General features: G+C 46.1%; 1 protein-coding gene and 4 pseudogenes across 1 annotated transcript; 3 read left to right on the top strand and 2 right to left on the bottom strand.

Moving 5' to 3' along the window:
- The first annotated feature begins 2,913 nt into the window (after window positions 1-2,913).
- On the top strand, window positions 2,914-4,673 carry LOC149103169 (uncharacterized; annotated as a pseudogene).
- Window position 4,674: 1 nt separating this feature from the next.
- On the bottom strand, window positions 4,675-6,076 carry LOC149103168 (uncharacterized; annotated as a pseudogene).
- A 48-nt stretch (window positions 6,077-6,124) lies between these two features.
- LOC149103167 (uncharacterized) lies at window positions 6,125-8,821 on the top strand (annotated as a pseudogene).
- A 1,331-nt stretch (window positions 8,822-10,152) lies between these two features.
- Window positions 10,153-10,793, top strand: LOC149103166 (uncharacterized). The gene has a single exon (XM_089272852.1). The coding sequence runs from the start codon at window positions 10,366-10,368 to the stop codon at window positions 10,789-10,791; it is 426 nt and encodes a 141-aa protein (XP_089128978.1). The 5' UTR covers window positions 10,153-10,365; the 3' UTR covers window positions 10,792-10,793.
- A 2,713-nt stretch (window positions 10,794-13,506) lies between these two features.
- On the bottom strand, window positions 13,507-17,259 carry LOC149103165 (uncharacterized; annotated as a pseudogene).
- Window positions 17,260-18,973: the final 1,714 nt, after the last annotated feature.

Raw genomic sequence — 18,973 nt, 5'->3', positions numbered from 1 at the left:
TTTTTTATATTTTTTTTGTCGGAGACCAGACGCAGATCTCCACTCGGCCAACTTTGAATTACGCAATCTGTAATGTTTACTCGCCAAACCTTGTTTCTTCAGGGTCAACAAAAATCTCAGATTACAAAATCACGCCGAACCTACACGTTGCAAAAAAATCTCTTCAAAACCCTGACATCGAAGCGATATATCACTTTAGCGTTAATAGCTACCACACATCGGCAGAAAGTAAATCTACTCCTTAACAATCCAGCTTTATCGTGTTAAAATTTCATAGAAATCGAACAAAACCAGAATTAATTACAATTTTTTGTGACCTCACTCCCTAGACTTGACCTAACAAAGGAAGCCACGGTCGCCCATAGCAACCGAAAAACGTGAAAATAACCAAGCCGACGTTTCGGCCAAAAAACTCCAGAATTATCGCCTGAGAGCTTAAACTTGAATGGGAACATCTTTTTCGAACTTTTTTCAACTGATTTAGACGAAAGACTGGCCTCGGCGGGCTACAAAAAAGACCAAGAGAAAAAACAGAACAAGACAGCAGAACAAACCGATAATATTTCATCGCGTGGCTTTCGGCACGAAAACGAAAATACAGCTTACTTCTGGATAAATTCAGCCTTAGAAGCCAGCAACTGGTCCCAGATTACTTTCTGTATCCTTACAAATGTCCTGATTTCCATCTCCGAAAGATTTTGCCCCAATTTTGAGCACATAAACATTTCGCCGCGACGACCGCCATTACGTTGGCTTGCATACTAAATTAGCTAACTTAACAAAATTCTCCCGAGGGGGGGATATGACAAATTTGGTGAGAATCAAAAGTAACGCCAATTTTCTGTCACGTTTTCAATCTGTGGTCACTGGAGTGACCAAAATCGATACATCGGTCGGGATAGGGTTTTTTTATATGACTTGTGTGACTACTTTGCTAGCCCTTTACTCGTGGAAAACACCAATTAAATTTAATCATGACTTTTAAGAAAGAAAGCTGTTGTTAATAGTGTTATTATCGAGTCATTTATATCGTTCATGCCCATATATATCCCGAAGAAAGTTCTACAAAGATTAAGACCATTACGTCATCGCAGATTTGTCAATGGCTACCACTGATGGTGCAATAATACAGTTTGTGTTGATCAAGTGATGTGATGTCTACAGTAAGAAAAGAATCGTCAATGACTGCTTTGGAATGTGCACTGCGTTCCGACGGTAGTGGTAAGCAAACAGTTAAATTTTAAAAGCGCGGTTATAAAATCTAACATCTTCTTGTTTACTTTGCGTTCAAGCTTCTTGTTGACAACGGACAGGCCAGTGGAAACTGCGCCAGATAAAGCGGCAATCCCGGCAACAGGCGCGCCGACAACAATTCCAACACCAGTGAGTGATGTTGCGACAGCCCCAGAAGACAGAACTGCTGTGAAGGCGCCAAGGCCAACCAGGGAATAGTGAAGCGCTTTCCGGGCTTTTTTGTATTTTTTCAACACAAGCCTGTAATGCTCGACTTCAGCAGATATTTCTTTTTCAATTCTGCTTATCTCGGTTAGCCGGAAATTCTCGGCATTTGGCATTTCGGGAAGGCTTGGATAGATTCCTCTTTTATTCTCGGCAGGCGGAGCGCTTGGTGGCAACAGATTTCCCGAAGACATTGTGTACATATAGAAATTTAATTTAACTCTAATTCAAAAAGAAGAGGGAAGCCCTTGAAATCAAAGAGTTCGCCGTTTTCATCTTTCACGCTAATAGTGATGCTATTTATGGACTGGTCTGTAGAGCAGTCTCGCAAAACCTGTTGCGGAGAAGCCTGGTAGCTTACTTTTTCATAAGGCTTCCCTTTCACATCAAACGAGGCCAAGATATCTGACCTTTTGCCATTAAATATATTTTTTTGTTTGTCGATCAAGCCACAATGAATGAAATATTCCGTGGGGGAGAAAATAATCTTTTTCACGAAGGTTACAAACAACAGCTGCTTTTGCCTCATACCAAGAAAATCGGCAAGATCACGATCAAAATGTATCAATTTTACCCCGGGATTTTTGATTACAAGCTGGCCAAGAGGTTGGTAAATTTTTGCTTCCAACTTATATTTACTTTGGGCGAAAAGATTTTCAATGTGTGTTGCAAATGTTTCTAAACTGTAATGCCCCGGGAGCAATTTAGCGGTTTCTTTTTTTTCCTTCTGTCAAGGTTGCCGAAAATTCATTTTTCAAAGCGTCCCAGCTGTTGTACAAACTGCAAGAAATGAGTTTCATGAAATGCACTATCGGTATCGGCTCTTCAAAATAGATGGTCTTGCCGTTCCGTTGCCTGACAATAGTGAGAAAAACCATTTTATTTTCAATAAATAAAATTGTGTTCAAATTAACTCTAATTCAAAAAGAAGAGGGAAGCCCTTGAAATCAAAGAGTTCGCCATTTTCATCTTTCACGCAAATGGTGATGCTAGTTATGAACTCATCTGAAGAGCAGTTCCGCAATACCTGTTGCGGAGAAGCCTGGTAGCTTACTTTTTCATAAGGCTTTCCTTTCACATCAAAAGAGGCCAAGATATCTGACCTTTTGCCATTGAACAGATTCTCTTGTTTGTCGATCAAGTTGCAATGAATAAAATATGTCGTTGGAGCTGAAAGTCTTTTTACGAAGGTTATAAACAGCAGCTTACGATCAATACCGAGAAAATTGGCTAAATCGCGATCAAGTTCAATCGGGCTTGACCCGGAATTTTTGATTATAAGCTGGCCAAGAGGATTGTTTTTTTCTGTTTCCAACTTATAGTCATATCTTGTGAACAGACTGCCAATTGTTTGCGCAATGTTTTCTAAATTGTAATGCCCTGGGAGTACTTGAGAAACTGGTAAAGTGATATTTTTGCCTTTATTTCCCAAGGTGGCAGAACCTTGTCTTTCCAAAGTGTACCAGCTGTTGTATAAACTGCACGAAATGAGTTTCATGAAATGCACCCTCGGTATCGGCTCTTCAAAATAGATGGTCTCGCCGTTCTGTTGTGCGACAAAAGTGAGAACAACCATTTTTATATTCAACAAATAAATTATGTTCAAAATACATGGCGAATGTGTGGAAAGATCCTAACGTTGTGATAAAAGACGCAATAGCCAAGGCAAACGCATGGAGAGAATTTGTGGCACATTTCCCCAAGGCCGATAGATCCCGTTTTATTGCTCAGGGGAGTACCGACGGAAAAAACGTAACGGAAGAAATCTTTTTCAAAGAGGGTCCAGGCTCGCTTCAAAGCGTCTTCGGCTCAGACAAAAAATATTGGAGCGAGGAAATGAAAAAGGCGCTCGGTTTGGAAGGCAAGCGCTCGGGGGCCATTGGAGGGTTTCCTTACCAGCTGGCGCCGCTTGGTTCAAAAGTTTCCTTGCCCATCCCTGCCGTACCTTTCGACGGCAAAGCGGAAAGTTTGAAAAAAATATTCGACACCCCAATCCAAATATACGTCACGCCTGAACAATATTCCACGACAAAATTCCGTGAAATATTTGAAAAAACCAAACTCAGGCACACGTCGGCAGTCGAATCAAAACGCTGGCTGGGAGGGCCTGACATGAAATATTGGCCGCAACAGCTCAACTTCGCGGTTTTCTGCGCGACACAGGGGTGCGGAGTTTCTCGCGAAATCTTTGACAGCGGGATGGATCTCCCCCCGCAGATAAGAGCTTTCTACAAATTCTACGTATATTTCACGGTCAGGCGCATTTTGTACCAGCTTGGAGGAATTCAGAGCATGAACGCTTTGTCCGGAGACCCGCCATTCAACCAATACAACAATCATTACGACGTCGCTTCGTACAAAAAGATATGCAGCGAGTTCGGCATAGCCCCCTCGAGCGATTTCCGCTTCACGCACGGGGAAAACCACGGTCTGGGAAGCGTTTACGTGTACGCGACAGGCGCGGGAGCGTCGGAAACTGACTACCAATACCCCGGATGGAACAAATTCAGCGATGAAGGCGGGAAAGGTATTCAAGGAAATTTGATCTATTTCATCGAGCCGGGGGCCGCTTCTGATGCTCAAGCGGACTGGTTCGCGCCCAACACTGCGAACGGTTTGACGCAGGCGGGCTTGTCAACGTCTGCAGCAGCATTCTCGGCTCTGGCGGTCGGGCGAGAGAAGCCCAGAGCGAGTTCCTGGTGCTGATGGAAGACGTGATCAGACAGCCCGACTTGGCCGCGAGCGTGCAAAGGTACCAGCTCGCGGTGGACCAAGCGAAGGTCAGGCTCAATCTCGCTGTTGCCCCCATGGCGTGGCTCATGCCCGCGCAGATGATAATCAACACCGCAAGCACGATCGGTTACAACAACAAGCTGAAACAGGCGGTCTCAGGAATGAAACTGGGGCTGAATAACGAGGTAAACCCGGAGACAAAAAAAGCTGGGCTCAAACACATGGCAGGCGGCCCGTCAAAAATTAACCCGCCCAATAGCCACCCGTCCAACCCGATTCACAAAGCCGCAACAGCCGAATCGGGGCGTGTGGTTCCACCCCACAGGAAACCAGCTTCGACCTAAACTCAGCAAGCGCAGCCACCGGCGCAAAAAATTGAGCCCGAGGCTGCAGACAAAACGCCGCAACACGAAATTAACAAAACTGCGGTAATTCTCGGTGTTGTTGGATTATCGGCGTTGCTGTCCACGGCTTGGCGCTAAGCTAACGCTGCTTCTTAAAATATTTTTCGATCAAAAAGGTCACCGCGGCAAGAATGAGAAGCCAGGTGTGCTCGGCCAGAAATCCGACAACTTGGCCGGCGGCTTTGAAGAGGAAGCTCACAATCGAGCCAATCAGCTCGCGCAGCAGAGCCGAGTTTCGCGGCAATATCTTTGAGGCCGTTCCCCAAAGCTTTCCCGGTGGCTTTCAAACCTCTGGTGAGGACCCCGATGACAGCGCCGATTGTGGTCCCTGCGGCGAGAACAATGGCGGCCAACGTCACGCCATATATTTTGAAGATCTCCTTGACCCTTTCCAAGAGAGGCCGCCCCCTTTCCCTTTCCGCGATCTGAGTTTGCAAACGGGCGATCTCCTCGTTTCTTTCTGCAACTCTGCCTTCTGCGGCTTCTTTTTCAGAGGGCGAGGCATTCTCGTCTTGGATGATCGCCTGGTCTTTCTCGTTTTGGCGCTGCAGCTCGCTTTCCTGCTCTTTCAGGTCGTCCAACGGTTTTGTTTGGTTGAGCCTTTCTTCCATGGCGTTTGTTTCACTTTCTTTTGCTGCGAGGCTGGGCCTGAGTCTGTCAACCTTGGCTTGTTCCTTTTCTCTGGCCATTGCTTTTTTTGTGAGCGAGTCCAAAGCTTTTTTCCTGTTTTCAAGATCGGTTTGATAGTTCTTTTTCTGTTGTTTGAGCCTACGCAGTTCTGCTTCACTTTCAAGGTTCGAACCTTGTTGATCCTGAATGGAATCAATCTTAGCGTCGGTTTTGCTGTATTTTACTTCTCAGAGCTTCCACTTCTCTCTTTTCTTTTTCTCTTTGCTCAGATAATTTTTCCGCCTTTGAAGCTGTTTTTCAGATTCGTTCAGTCTTCGGCGTTGTTCTCTGATGGTGTCGCGGTCTTCAGCAATGATGTCTTCAGCTTTTTCCCCCAGAGCTGATTTTTTCGCGTCTCTGAAACTTTTTAGTAACCCTTCGTCGCCAAGCTTGAAAATTTTAGACTCACCCCCCCGGGGGCCAAATGAAACGATCTCAGATTGATTTCCTTTTTTGCTGAAACCAATTGGGCCCAATTTTTTGAAGTCTACCTTCGGGAACCATCTTCTGATTTTTTCTTTTGCCCTTTCAAGCATGGCCGGTTTGTCATCGATATGTACGAAATCACCGAGCAAAGGGGTTTCTTCCTGATAAGAAGTGTCAGGCAGGCCGGACTGCTGGTGAGGAAAAGTACTCATTTCCGTTTGTTCGCCCCCATGGTAGGGGTCGCCAGGTTAGTAGGGAGTGGACACACCGACTGGCTGAAAAGGACGGGTTGTGTCAACCTCTTGTTCGCGTTCATCAGAGTCGTGGTCAAGCCGATTGTCAAGGTACGGGTCTTGGTGACCAAATTCGCCACCGCCTTCCGCCATAGCGATATATTTCAAGCCTATTATTTTTCAAATTAGAAATAATCGCTGGTGTTTTATATACAATGTCAGTTCCAGAGAACCTTCGCCCAACTCACAGCGAAAAGACCTTACACGCCATGAAGGCCAAGCGCGCGGTCAAGCGGATCACCTTTAACCCATCCGAAGCCAACCCCGGCAATACACTGTACGTTTACGTGCCCAAGCTGCACGAGAGGTTCTGGTGCCGGACTCGCTAGCGCTTGTCTTTGACATCGACCTTTCTGGAGGGGAAGCCAACAACTTCCTCGTCCAGAACGTCACGCGGGTGCTCGTTGACGGTCTGATCGTGTCGTTTGCGGGAAGAACCATGCAAGACACGGTGGGGTACGACATCTACAAAACTTTCGAAGACCTTTTCCTTTTGCAGGAAGAGCGCGACAACAGGATTCTCGAAGGGATTCAGAGCGAGGATCTGTGCAAAATACGCTCAGATGCGGGAGACAAGAAAACCTCGGACGTCGACGCTGAAAACAAGCTTACGGAGGTATACGGAAAAAAGTACCGGATCACGCTTGACCATCAGGTCTTAACCGACCACGGCGTTTTCTACCCCCAGGCCCTTTACAACGACCTCAAGTTCGAAGTAAAACTTGCCGAAGCAAAACACGTGGTCAAAGGCACTGACCCAACCAACCTAAAATACAAGCTGACCAACATCCAGCTCGAGTACAAAATGATCCGCAGCAAGACTCTGGCAGACGAGGCGCGGAGCGTTTACTCCAGCGGCAAAGAGTTCCTTTACGACCACGTGATGCATGACAAAGAGGTTTCATTCAAAAAAGAAATTGACTCGAGGCTCACCATCAAAGTCAACGCCCAAAGAAGGTCGCTGAAAGCCCTCCTCCTGTTTGTAGAGCCGTATACTGCAGGTGCCAGAGATTCAGAAAAATTCATCTTCCCCGATCTGACGAAAGTCAGTGTCACGGTCAACAGCTCGCCCAACATGATTTACAACAACGGCATCGAAGGCAAGGACATGTGGGAAGAGGCCCACAACTTGTTCGTGAAAGAAAAAAATAAAACGGAGCACATGAGTATGACAAAGTTTTACACCGGTGACAGGTTCGGGCTTGTGCTTGATATGCGCACGATGGCGGATCAGTCGATGCACAGCAGCGGCACGAGCATTGTGAACAGTACGGACGGTGTCCAGCTGGAAATTGAGTGGAAAAAATCCCCCCAAAAAGATGCAGGCGACGTGAAATGCCACGTATTCGTCATCGCCGACTCGCAGGTCAACCTCATGGGCAGTCAGCTTGAAGATGTGCAGTATTGAATATGAACAGCGCTGCACACGGCAAAAAATTTCTCCAGTCGGAAGACATGGACCCCGGCAAGATACCCTTCAACGCTCTCATCGTGGGGCCGACAAATTCAGGCAAATCGAGATTCGTGGTGGACCAGCTCTACGGCCCTTTCTGCGGAAAGTTCGACTACATCGTGCTCATCTGCCCGACGTTCACGCACAACAAGACCTACCACCGGCTTGGCGAAAACGATCCGAGAATGGATGTGATAGTCTGCGAGCAGCACGACGTGGAAAGGTGGTTGAAGCTTGTGAGATGGCTTTCCGAGGGCACCAACACGCTCATAATCCTCGACGACTGTGCGGCCTCCAAAGATGTGAAAGGGCGCACAGGCGAGCTGGTGAATCTCGCCTTTTCTGGTCGACATATGGGCATCAGCGTGTGGGCGCTGACCCAGAAGTTGACCAGCATACCAGCTTCCTTCCGGGAGAACGTGGCGGCGATCGTCCTCTTTTACACCCCTTCGGCGAAGACAACGAAAGCCATCTTTGACGATTACGCTGGCGAGCTCTCCCCCGATGAGTACAGAGGATTGATTTCAAAGCTGGAAGAGCGAAAGTTCTCTTATCTTATATTCGCGCTTCGCCACCCCTACGGGGTAAAGTTATTTGAATAAAAAAAATGCGAGCTGTATATAGCCTTCCACAATGTCTGCAGAAGACGCGTTAGAAGATGTTATGAACCTTCTTGAAACGGAGCCCGTGCCGTCGAGTGGTCCCGCAGGCGACCTTGTTCCAACCGCTCCCGGACCCGACATTCCCGCTCTTCGCGACCAGCTGGCCGTGCTGGTGTCCACAGGCAAAGCCAAAGAGGCCATCGGAGTGCAGCTAACCCAGGAGCAGGTGAAGCGCCTGAGCGACAAAGAGGTCGAGAAATTCACCAAACACTACGAGACGTACGTGGGCTCAAAGACGACGGAAAGCCTGATCGACAGCTTCATTTTTCTTGTAACCAAAGTGGTCAGAATGACCGTCAAAATCAAAGACATCCAGGCTTACCAAAAAGAGCTCAGAAACGACTACATCTTGAACAAAGAGCTCTCCAATCTGGCCGGCAACCTTTCTTTGAAGTGCGGTCGGTTTCTTGCCGCGGCCAACGCGGTGTTCATCACCACGAAACATATTGATTTTAGCCCACAGCAGGGCTCTGCCCCGTGCCCCGGGGATGTGGGGTGGAACCCCACACAGTTGCCGGTGCATAGCCACCATTCTCGTGATGAAAACGGCAATCCGCTTGAGGGCTTTGAGGACGTTGAGGGAGTACCTGGCTCAGCAACTGCAGAATAAATGGTCACCATTCGTCAACAGTGCGGCCAGTTAGAGAGTTGCTGCTTTTGATGTATAATATCATGGAGAATCTTCCGTGGAAAAGTCCTGCAAGTATCGAGGTAGAAAACAAATGGAAAGAACTTCAAGAAAACTTCGAAGGAGTGAATAAATCAAAGAAAATTTATTAAAAAGAAAAAGAGTTTTTTGAAAAATTCTTCCGAATTATTCGCTCTGGCAGTGGGATAAAAGAAGAGCATGAAAAAGAACTAATTTTGAGGATAAAGTCTGATGTACAAGAAAAGTTGGAAACATTTCGGTCAAAGCAGCGTGAATACGAGAAAAAAGTGTACCATCTTTTGGATATTGAGTTGTTGAGATATTGGTGTTTGTTTTTGGAGACAGTGTAGGCGCCAGCTCATCCTTCTCGTGATGAACACGGCTACCCGCTTGAGGGCGTTGATGAAGTAGCCGGCTCATCAACTGCTGAATAACTCGTCACCATTCATCAAAAAATGCTGAGGTCTTGCTGACAATTTGTTAACTATTAAACTTTTTTATTTGCTTATAATACGGTTCGCTTCAATGTCAACCGAACAATCCGAGAGTGCGCCTGCCACTCAGGTAGAGGCCAAGGCAGCGCCTGCCGCCATCACTGTGCCTAGGGTAGAGACCAAGGCAGCGCCTGCCGCCGATATCACACAGTAAGCGACGACTCCGTCTGCAACCACGGAGCGCAAGAAAGATCCCAAGCGTGTGGCCGCCGGAAAACTTCATGCTGAAAAAAGACGGCTGGCCTGAGAAGAACAGAAGAAAGCGGCCGAGGCTTATTACGCAGAAAAGCAAGCGAAAGCCACCACAGCGGCCCCCAAGCGAACCCCGGATACAAAAGAAGAAAGCCCAAATAGCGGTGGCCCCAGCGCCAACCAATGGATCGCTATTGGCAGCGTTGGAGTTTCCCTTCTCGGGATCTATTACAAGCGTGAAGAGCTCATGGCAATGGCCAAGCCCGTGTTCGACAAATTCAAAACGCCGAAGCCCGGGCCAGAGCCCGCTCCTGAGCCCGCGAGTGTCTAGCCAAAACCTGCTCGCGATACACGGCCAAGAGGATTTAAAAAAATGATTTAAATGTTTGCGCGTGATTCATATCACGATGCCGAGCCTTGCGCAGGTTCTCATCCATAATGCAGCAATCGGAGGGGTTACGCTTTTTTGGGCCGATTTTACCGTCAAGACTTGGAGGATGGTGAGACGTCTTACCGACGAAATGCTTGTTGAAGAGGGAGAAAGGCGGAGAAAAATGGAACAAGAGGTCAGGCGAAAAATTGAAATAGAAGACAAAATCAAAGAATTCGCGGAAGAAGAAGCTGAAAGACAGGTCCCCAATTTATTTTGTTTTAAACTTTCGCTCTTTCCTTATATCAAGCGCGCCATGTCCGACAACAAGCTTGTCAAGACCGCCATTGACGCCGCAACTCTCACGGCATTAGCCGCGGGCATCGGCTGGGCCACGAAAAAGGTTGTGAAAGAGAATTTCACTTCCCATCCCAGCAGCAGCTTTATGAATTACATGAAGTTCACCGTCGTCATGGCGGGCAGCATTGCGCTAAAAGGGTACCTTGAGGACTAGGAAATCCTCCCCGGCAGCATTTGAAAAAATCTTCCGATAATATATACCATGGCGAGCATCGCTATCATGATTGGCGGGGCTGTGTTGAACACCACAGCTTTTATCGGTGGTAATTATCTGGCGAGGGCGCTCCGCGGGGGCGACAAAGCCGCGCTTGAAGAAAAAAAGCGCCATGACAAGGCTCTCGAGGATTATCAAGCCGCTTACGCCAAATACACGCGCGACCGGACACAACTTCTCGACTGGATCGCGACCAACGCGCAAACAAAAGAGCAAGCCAAGCAGAACATGACCAACACGGACGACGCCTTCAAACTCTACAACCAGGCGCATCCTGACGAAAAGATGGTGCCCCCCAAGGAGCCCAAGTTCTCAGATTTCTATCAGCCGAGCGAGCAGCAGAAAAACGGTGAACTCGCGTTCCTGGGCGCCGGCGCTCTCGCTCTGGGCTACGCGGCCTTCCGGTTCCTTTAAACTTTTTTACGCCTTACTTATATGGACGCGAAACTCGCAAAGATTTACTACAGCCCCGGGGGCTACTGGAAAGGCATAGCCACGATCAAAAAATTGGCCGAGGCCGCCAAGGTACTTGAAGAAGCCGCAAAAAAGTGGCTGATCAGGCAAGCGCTCTGGCAGGTATACCTTCCCGCGCCGACGCGGATTCCTCGGCCGAAATTCGATGTTCCCACGCCCAACAGGGTCCATCAGGTGGACTTTCTTTTTCTGCCGCACGACAAGTTCCCTCGCGGCCGCAAAGTTTTCAAATACGCGCTGACCGTTGTCGACGTGGCCAGTCGCTACAAAGAGGCCGAACCCCTGACTTCGAAAAATTCTGATGCAGTCGCTCTGGCCTTTTAGAAGATTTACAAGCGCTCGCCTCTCGAATGGCCCGAAATGCTGCAGGTTGACCCCGGGCGCGAATTCATGGGCGCCGTCACCAAAGAGATGGACAAGCACAAAACCTTTATCCGGCGCGGGTGCGTTAACATTCACCGCGACCAGGCCATTGTCGAACGTTTCAACCGCACTCTGGCTGAGCGATTGTTCGGGCACCAGTACGCCGAAGAGATGCTTCTCCCTAAGGGCAAGCGGTCCACTGCCTGGGTGAAAAGACTTCCTGAAGTTGTTTCGGCTCTGAACAACGAGGTCACAAGCCTTATCGGCAAGAAACCCGCCGTCGCCATGAAAGAAAAAGCTGTTTACGCAAGGCCGTCGACACCTTACACGAGGCCTGTTGGAAAAAGCGAAAAAATCCTCCCCTCTCTTGTCCAAGTTCGTTATCTCTACCAGCCCGGCGAGCTTGAAGGAGGCGTGAAAAGGGCCACGGATCCAATCTGGTCTTTGAAAGTTTTCGGCATTGAAAGCTCTTTTTCCAAACCGGATCAGCCCGTTATATAGTATCTGCGCGACGGGCCCAAGCGCGGCTTCGTGCGCGAAGAGCTGCTCGTTGTTCCTCCGAACACACAATTACACCCAGAGCAACTTTGAAACTTCGGCCTCCAACCCTCTAAGTTCGTCATCTGTTAATCTTGACAACATATCCATGCAGGTGTATCCGTAAGCTTTTGTATGGATACCGTCGTCATCAATCCATCGCTTTGAATCAAATGGCGAAAGCGAAATTTTGTTAATATGCATACCGTAGATCTCGTGACCCTCGCTTCGAAGAATATTCATTCCATGCCATTGCTGCTTCCCACCGAAAAGCGTTTCCTTGTACTGTTCATGCGTTATTTGTTTCTTGACAACGTTCTTTTTCACACCCTTCGCTTTTTTGATATTTTTTTCGTCCGCCTTCAAGATGGAGTACATTTTCGGTCTAAGACCAACGTACTCTGCGATGGGGGTTCCTGCACATTCGTCTTTCATCTTGCCCAAGACCTTTTTGTTCTTGTTTGAGTGGAGTGGATGCTCATTCGGGTAGTCGCTCGTGTCGTAAAGGTGCATGTTGTTTTTCATGTCTTCGTAGACGTCTTCTGTTTCGATTATAATCAAAAGGCTGTCGGTGTCCGTGTACAAGAGCTCGACTTTTGAGCCGTACTTCTTTTTTAGCTCGTTGTAAAAGAAGTCGTACATCAGGATCTTGCTGTTGTCAAGGATCGTCATCCCCGTGTAGACCGGCTTGTTTAGAAGCAGCTTGCTTTTTCGCATGTCAATCCCCGCCATGTCGTTTGAGAATAAAACATGCCTTGAGTACAAAGGGCTGGCGATCAATTTCCTTATTTTGCCCGTCTCGTTGCTGCGCACTATTCTTATGTCAACGCGGTTGCGCAGCTTTTCCATGGTTTTGCCGAAAACGGAGTTGTTCATTAGCTTGTAAAAGTTCTTTTCAAAGTCGCTCTTCGCTTTCTTCCTAAACTGTGTGTTCATCCGGATGTACGGCTCCATCCAGCGTTCTTGTTCGAACTCCAGCACCCTGTGCACACGCTTCAGTTTCATTCCCTGCCTCAGATAAAACTGCAAGTTCCTGTAATGCACAACGTAGTTCTTTTTGTCTTGAAGCGTCAGCAGCAGCTTCTTGCTGTCCGGGGGTTTCAGGTCCAGGTCTTTCATCAGCCCCTTTTGGTAGTCCGACATCCACTCCTTTTTTACGGCCTTTTTCTCCGGCTCCAGGGGATAGCTGTTGTGTTCCTCGTGAAGTTCTGGCGGGTATTCGAGATCCACCTCGAGAATGCACCCTTCTTTGCGTTTTCTTTCATACCAAGAATCTCCTCCTCTGTGGGCAGCTCGCTTTTCCACTTGAAGCCCCTTATCGGGAGAGGCAAACTCATCGCCCATCCGTAAAGATTGTTTGCGTCGAGATAGAGGAGGTATTTGTTTGGCTTGCTGGGGTCGTAGCCCGGTACTTGCGGGTTATTTACCTTGGCGAACCTGTTGCTCACCATAGAGATTCCACCCCGCATCCCCCTTTCTACGAAGAGGTGCTTTTCGTAGTCTGTGAAGAGCTCAAGCTCGACCCCAGTCTTTTCCAAGAGCGCGTCCCAGGAGAGGCCTGGCGACGTGAAATAGTGCGCCGGATCCAGCCCGTACTGATCAAGGCACAGTTTTCGGAAGTTCTCAAACACATCCGCCAGCAGCGCGACGTCAGTTTTCACGTAAAGATCGTGGTAATCGCCCAGCGTTTTGCATCCAAAAGCCTCCCAGACCGCCTGCGCGTGCGCGTACTCTTCGTCTGTTATGTGCTCGTCGTTCAGCTTGCTGTAAAACTTCTCTTTGTCCGGAAGCCTTGTCTCTCTGAATCTTTCCCTTGAGTCCATGTACTCGTAAGGATACATCCCTTTTTTGTAAAGCAGGTCGCTGCGTTTCGAAATCGTTGATGTTATTTTTAACGACTCCTTCGGTGTCGCTCTTACAAGTGAATCGAGGCTCCCTTGCAAAAAGTTCAAGCTGTCGATGAAACGAAGATTACCTACCGAGAATGTTATATATTTCTCCATGTTCTTGGCGACGCATTTCACCTCTTTCTCCAGCTTCGACATCGCTTGCATCAAGTGGTGCGCGTCGTAGCTCCTCAGGTTGTGGAATACGACTGGTATTGGGTCCGTCTTGGGGTTAATTCGCAACTTTTTGTTACATTCGCTGTGCGCGGCTCCGCGGAACCTTCCCGTTATGTGGCAATGGTCTTTTACCGCGTCTCTGAAGTTTTTCTGAAGTAAATGGTTCCCACAGTACTTGCAGTTTTCCTGTGATGCTGATTTTAACTTGTCTTTTTCATCTTCCAACCTTTTAAGCCTTTGAAATCCCCACTTCTCCTTCTCTTTCTGTGCCATGTAGAAACATTTTTTGTGGCCTTGCCCCTAGTAAACCCATTTTTCTCTTACGCCTTCTTCATCCGGTTCTTCTTCAAGGTTCCAGACAGGCAAAGAATCCATGAATTCGTCTTTTATCAGAGCTTTGTTGCAAACGTGGCAATCGACCGCTTTCTTGAAGTCTTCCCAGTCCTTCCACGTCATTTCAATCGGCTTTGGTGTGGCCAAACTCTCTCTTATTTTCTCCTCCTCCTGCATAATGGCACTTAAAAACTCCCCAACCGCGTTTTCGCCCCTGTAAGTGTTGGAGCCTACCACTTCACCATCGCTTCTCACAACAAGGTAAGAATTGCCGCATGCCTCGTGCCTTTCGGTCTTCTCTGTGTAGCTTGTTTGCGTTCTCTCACGCTCGCAGCCATGAATCTTTCTGACAAGAGCCTCAAAATCCGCGTAAATAGTGAAGGGTATCTTCATCTGTTTTTTGAAGTTTTCGAAGGAAAGGGTGTTTTCCCCCTCTTTCGGCATCACAATCCTTGTCGGCCTGCCGTTCACACCGTTGCAATCTTTTTTGTGTTCCACCAGCAAGTCTGCTCTTGAGAAACCGGTCAAGCACAGCATGCAAAAGTGCTTTGCGTCTCTGTGCTTTGTCTGATCGAAAAGCAAAGCGCTTTCTCTTTTTACGTAACAGTAATGCTGAAGTTCCCCTTTCTCAATTAACATCAAGTTTATCCGCGGCACGTTCGCTTGTTTTCGGCTTATCCGGTGCACAATCACACAATCGTTTTCCCAGCCAAATACGTTTATTGCGAGTTTCGGGTTTTGTGCCTCGAGCTTTTCTATTTGTTTTACCGGCGTCGGGAAATCGATTCCTGTGTAGTTGATGCCGTCGTTGACAGGATATTTGCTTGGTCTTTGCGGGTTCTTTCCATCTTTTGGAGGGAATAAAGCGGCTCTGAGCGACCATTTCAGACATTCGTTGTCCCTGTTTTGGACGTTGATTATCGCTTTCTTTCTCGCCAGTTTGGCGGGAAGTGGCAGATAGGTCCCTCCGCGAAGTGGCTGATAGCGCGCAACATTCACGTATGCGACCTGTATTTTTTCAACCGCCCATCCTGATCCCATCTCGGACCAGTGCTCTATTTCTCCTTTTGCGTTTTCAATGAATTCGTCGAATTTTTGTCTTATCAGGTCCTCTTCATTCTTTTTGAAAACGTGCGTTTCGTCTTCTTTGAAATAATGCTCCATGAATTGCGTTTGGTCGTTTCTTTCCATTGAGAACTTCACTTGTAACCCGAAACTTACTTTAACGCTATTTAACCTTAGGGTTTCTTGTTCGACCAAATCGGTGATCTTTTCTTTGTTCTCTCTTGCGAACCTCAAAAGATCTTTATTGTTTGGGTTCCTTTCGGATATATCCATTCTCCATACACGGAGCCATTCTTGGAAATTGTTTTGGGATATTTGGAACCCGTCATATAATGCGTGAACCTCGTGTGCCAACGGCTCGGGAAGGTTTATTCTTTCCTCCCTCGGTATTGGGCCGTAGAACATTTGCAGAACATCGGACGAGTATCTTGCGGCAGCCATGTCGGCTCAGTATGCACTGAGCGTGCACTTCTCCAATAGGAAAAATTTTCTGGCACAGTTTTGTATATACAAGTGAAGGGCACATCCGCGCATATTAATTACGGACGATGGACCAGCTTTTTCGCTTTGGTGTTGCTTTACACACACACGGTTCTGGCACAGCGCTCATGCCTCAGTTCTGGCACAGCACACACGCGCAGTTCTGGCACAGCACACACACACACACATAAAGTGGGGGTTCTGTTCTTCAAGTGAGTACTTGTCCACGTTAAATAAAGTATGTCTATGTCTATGTCTATAACGCCATAAGGTGTAAACTTTAATGTTTGTTTAATTAATTAATTAATTAATTCCAATTAATCAATTAACCTTGCAGGAAGACGGGCTGGGTGGGGTAGGTACGCGAGTGCATTACGCAAAATGTGTCACACTTACATTTCTTTCCTTAATAACATGACAAAAATATATATATGGTTTTGCAAATCTCATGCTCTCCTTGTCGTGCCGTTCTCTCAAGAACAAAAGCAATTTGCTCCAAACGCACCCGCAAATTAGTTAGCGTCAAAGTTGACTATATGTTAGGTGAAAGATACATTTCATACGGGACTACACACGAACGTTGAGTGCTTTCCCTTGTAGTAGAACATAACATGCAAGACGCATGCGTTCTAGCATTGCTAGTGTGATAATCTCCGTTCTCGAGTTCAGATGCACGCTTTTTTTATTTTTTGTAAATGAGTGATATCACACTCTCGTTTTGGCTGGGATAGCAGTTATATTCCAGGTCTAGTAGCTGCAGGCATCTCTTCACTGTATGAGAGGAGACAGGCATTGAGCGAAACTTTATTTGATCAAATTATGAGAGACCCATGCCATAAGCTACATGATCTGCTGACGCCACGTAACGAGTACACTTAATGCACACGAACCCGGGGATACTTTGAGCTACCGATTTGTGAGACACATAGGTTTAGGAACACTTTTATTATGAGCCATATTTTTAATTATAAATAGTTTGCATATTTTTCCTTGTATAATATAATTCTTTTTTTATTGTAAAGTAATTCGTAATTCAGCCGCTCCAGCGGCTGCCATGAGTTTGCTAGTAAAACTCTATCTATCTATCCATCTATCTATCTAATCTATCTATCTATCTATCTATCTATTTAACGTCAGTTCCCCTTTTTTAGTGCAAAGAACGCTACTGTGACTGCGTATCTTCTGGAATCTTCCCTAGCTCGATTCAAGAAATGTCGTCTGCTGTTTCATAAGTATTGTGTGTTTGCCAGGGTTGAAATAGAGAATGGAAACATATTGCTTCTCCTTAGCAGCTTGTTTGTTTCCTCTTCTATGAAAGAGAACACAAAGTTCATATTCAGCCGAAACTTTCCCGCGTTAGTTACATGTAAAACAAGTAAATTTGTGTCAAAAGAAACTTCGTTATTATTGCCGCAGACTCCGTGGTACTTACTGAAACCTCCAATTAATTTCATCAGTCGATGAGGTAACTCGCTCACCGATGTGGGATATAATTTCGGTCGAGTAAAGATCTCTACCTTCAATACTTCTCGTTGAAACGCACCTCAATGCTATTACTCGATAACATTGTGTATTAGTTTGATGTGGTTTTATTGTTTACACCAACTCGGCCGGCAACGGAATAAGAACGCACTCTTCCGTGACTCGACGTGACTATTTGATAATTAGATTACTTCTTGTTTATCCGTGAAATGAAATTTGCGTTTTGAATAAAACAAAATCGTTCCGCTTCGACTTTTCAGCAGATATTTAACTTTTATTTTCCATTTATCTCCAGCAGTGAGTAAAAAAAATACACATCTTTCGTATATTTTCGTGGAAACAAAGGCACCTTGTGGCACACATTGGCGAGGAAAACAAAAGTATCAAGTTACAAATGTTGGCGTGAAAAGTACAACTGTCACATTTGCTACAGTGACTTTCAAAACCGTCTTGACAAACGGTAATTGTAAGTTATTTTTGGACAAACATGAAACATACACACTGCTAAGATTATGTCTTATCAAGTTTCTGTCCGCTCATATTCCGTTCATATTAGTAGACTACCAAGGGAGAGAACGACATGGGTGAGGACCTATGTGACTACTGTATCAGAGCCGTAAATTACACTCTGCACTATCTGAGATTGTCTCACTAGTTTAGTGCAAAGAACGCTACTGTGACTGCGTATCTTTTGGAATCTTCCCTAGCTCGATTCAAGGAATGTCGTCTGCTGTCTTACAACTACTGTGTGTTTGCCAGGGTTGAAATAGAGAATGAGAACATATTGCTTCTGCTTAGCAGCTTGTTTGTTTCATCTTCTATGAAAGAGACTGAAGAGAGCACAAAGTTCATATTCAGCCGAAACTTTCCCGCGTTAGTCACATGTAAAACTAGTAAATTTGTGACAAAAGAAACTTCGTTATTATTGCCGCAGACTCCGTGGCACTTACTGAAACCTCCAATTAATTTCATCAGTCGATGAGGTGACTCGCTCACTGATGTGGGATATAATTTCGGGCAAGTAAGATCTCTACCTTCAATACTCCTCGTTGAAACGCTCCTCAGTTGTATTACTCGATAGCATTGTGTATTAGTTTGATGTGGTTTTATTGTTGACACCAACTCGGCTGGCAACAGAATTAGAACGCACTATTCCGTGATTCGACGTGAATATTTGATAATTAGATTAGTTCTTGTTTATCGGTGAAATGAAAATTTACGTTTTGAATTAAAATTTTTCCTCTTCGACTTTTAGCAGATATTTAACTTTTATATTCCATTTAACTCCAGCAGTGAGTAAAAAAAATACACATCTTTCTTATATTTTCGTGGAAACAAAGGTATCTTGTTGCATACATTGGCGAGGAAAACAAAAGTATCAAATCACAAACGTTGGCGTGAAAAGTAATGCTTCAAAATGAACGAAACTCAAGATAAAATACCCCAATGAATTTAAAACCGTCTTGACAAACGGTAATTGTAAGTTATTTTTGGGCAAAACACAAACATGAAACACACACACTGCTAGGATTATGTCTTATCAAGTTTTTACCCGCTCATATTCTGCAAAGGGGAAAAGGCCTAGTTGACTACCAAGGGAGAGAAAAGCAGGGGTGAGGACCTGTGCGACTACTGCATCAGAGCCGTAAATTACACTCTGCAGTATCTGAGATTGTCTCACTAGTTAAATAATACTCTCAACTTAATGTAGTGTGGTGTAAGTAGAGTATTGTAATTAAGAACAAATGCCCACAAAAATCAAACAAATTCAAATTTCTTCGGCAAGGCTAGAAAACTCA

This window comes from Orbicella faveolata, unplaced genomic scaffold (genome assembly GCF_042242905.1).
Source record: "Orbicella faveolata isolate gen_17 unplaced genomic scaffold, um_ofav_v1 contig_35, whole genome shotgun sequence".
Classification (NCBI taxonomy): domain Eukaryota; kingdom Metazoa; phylum Cnidaria; class Anthozoa; order Scleractinia; family Merulinidae; genus Orbicella; species Orbicella faveolata.
This window is presented reverse-complemented; position numbering and strand designations above follow the sequence as displayed.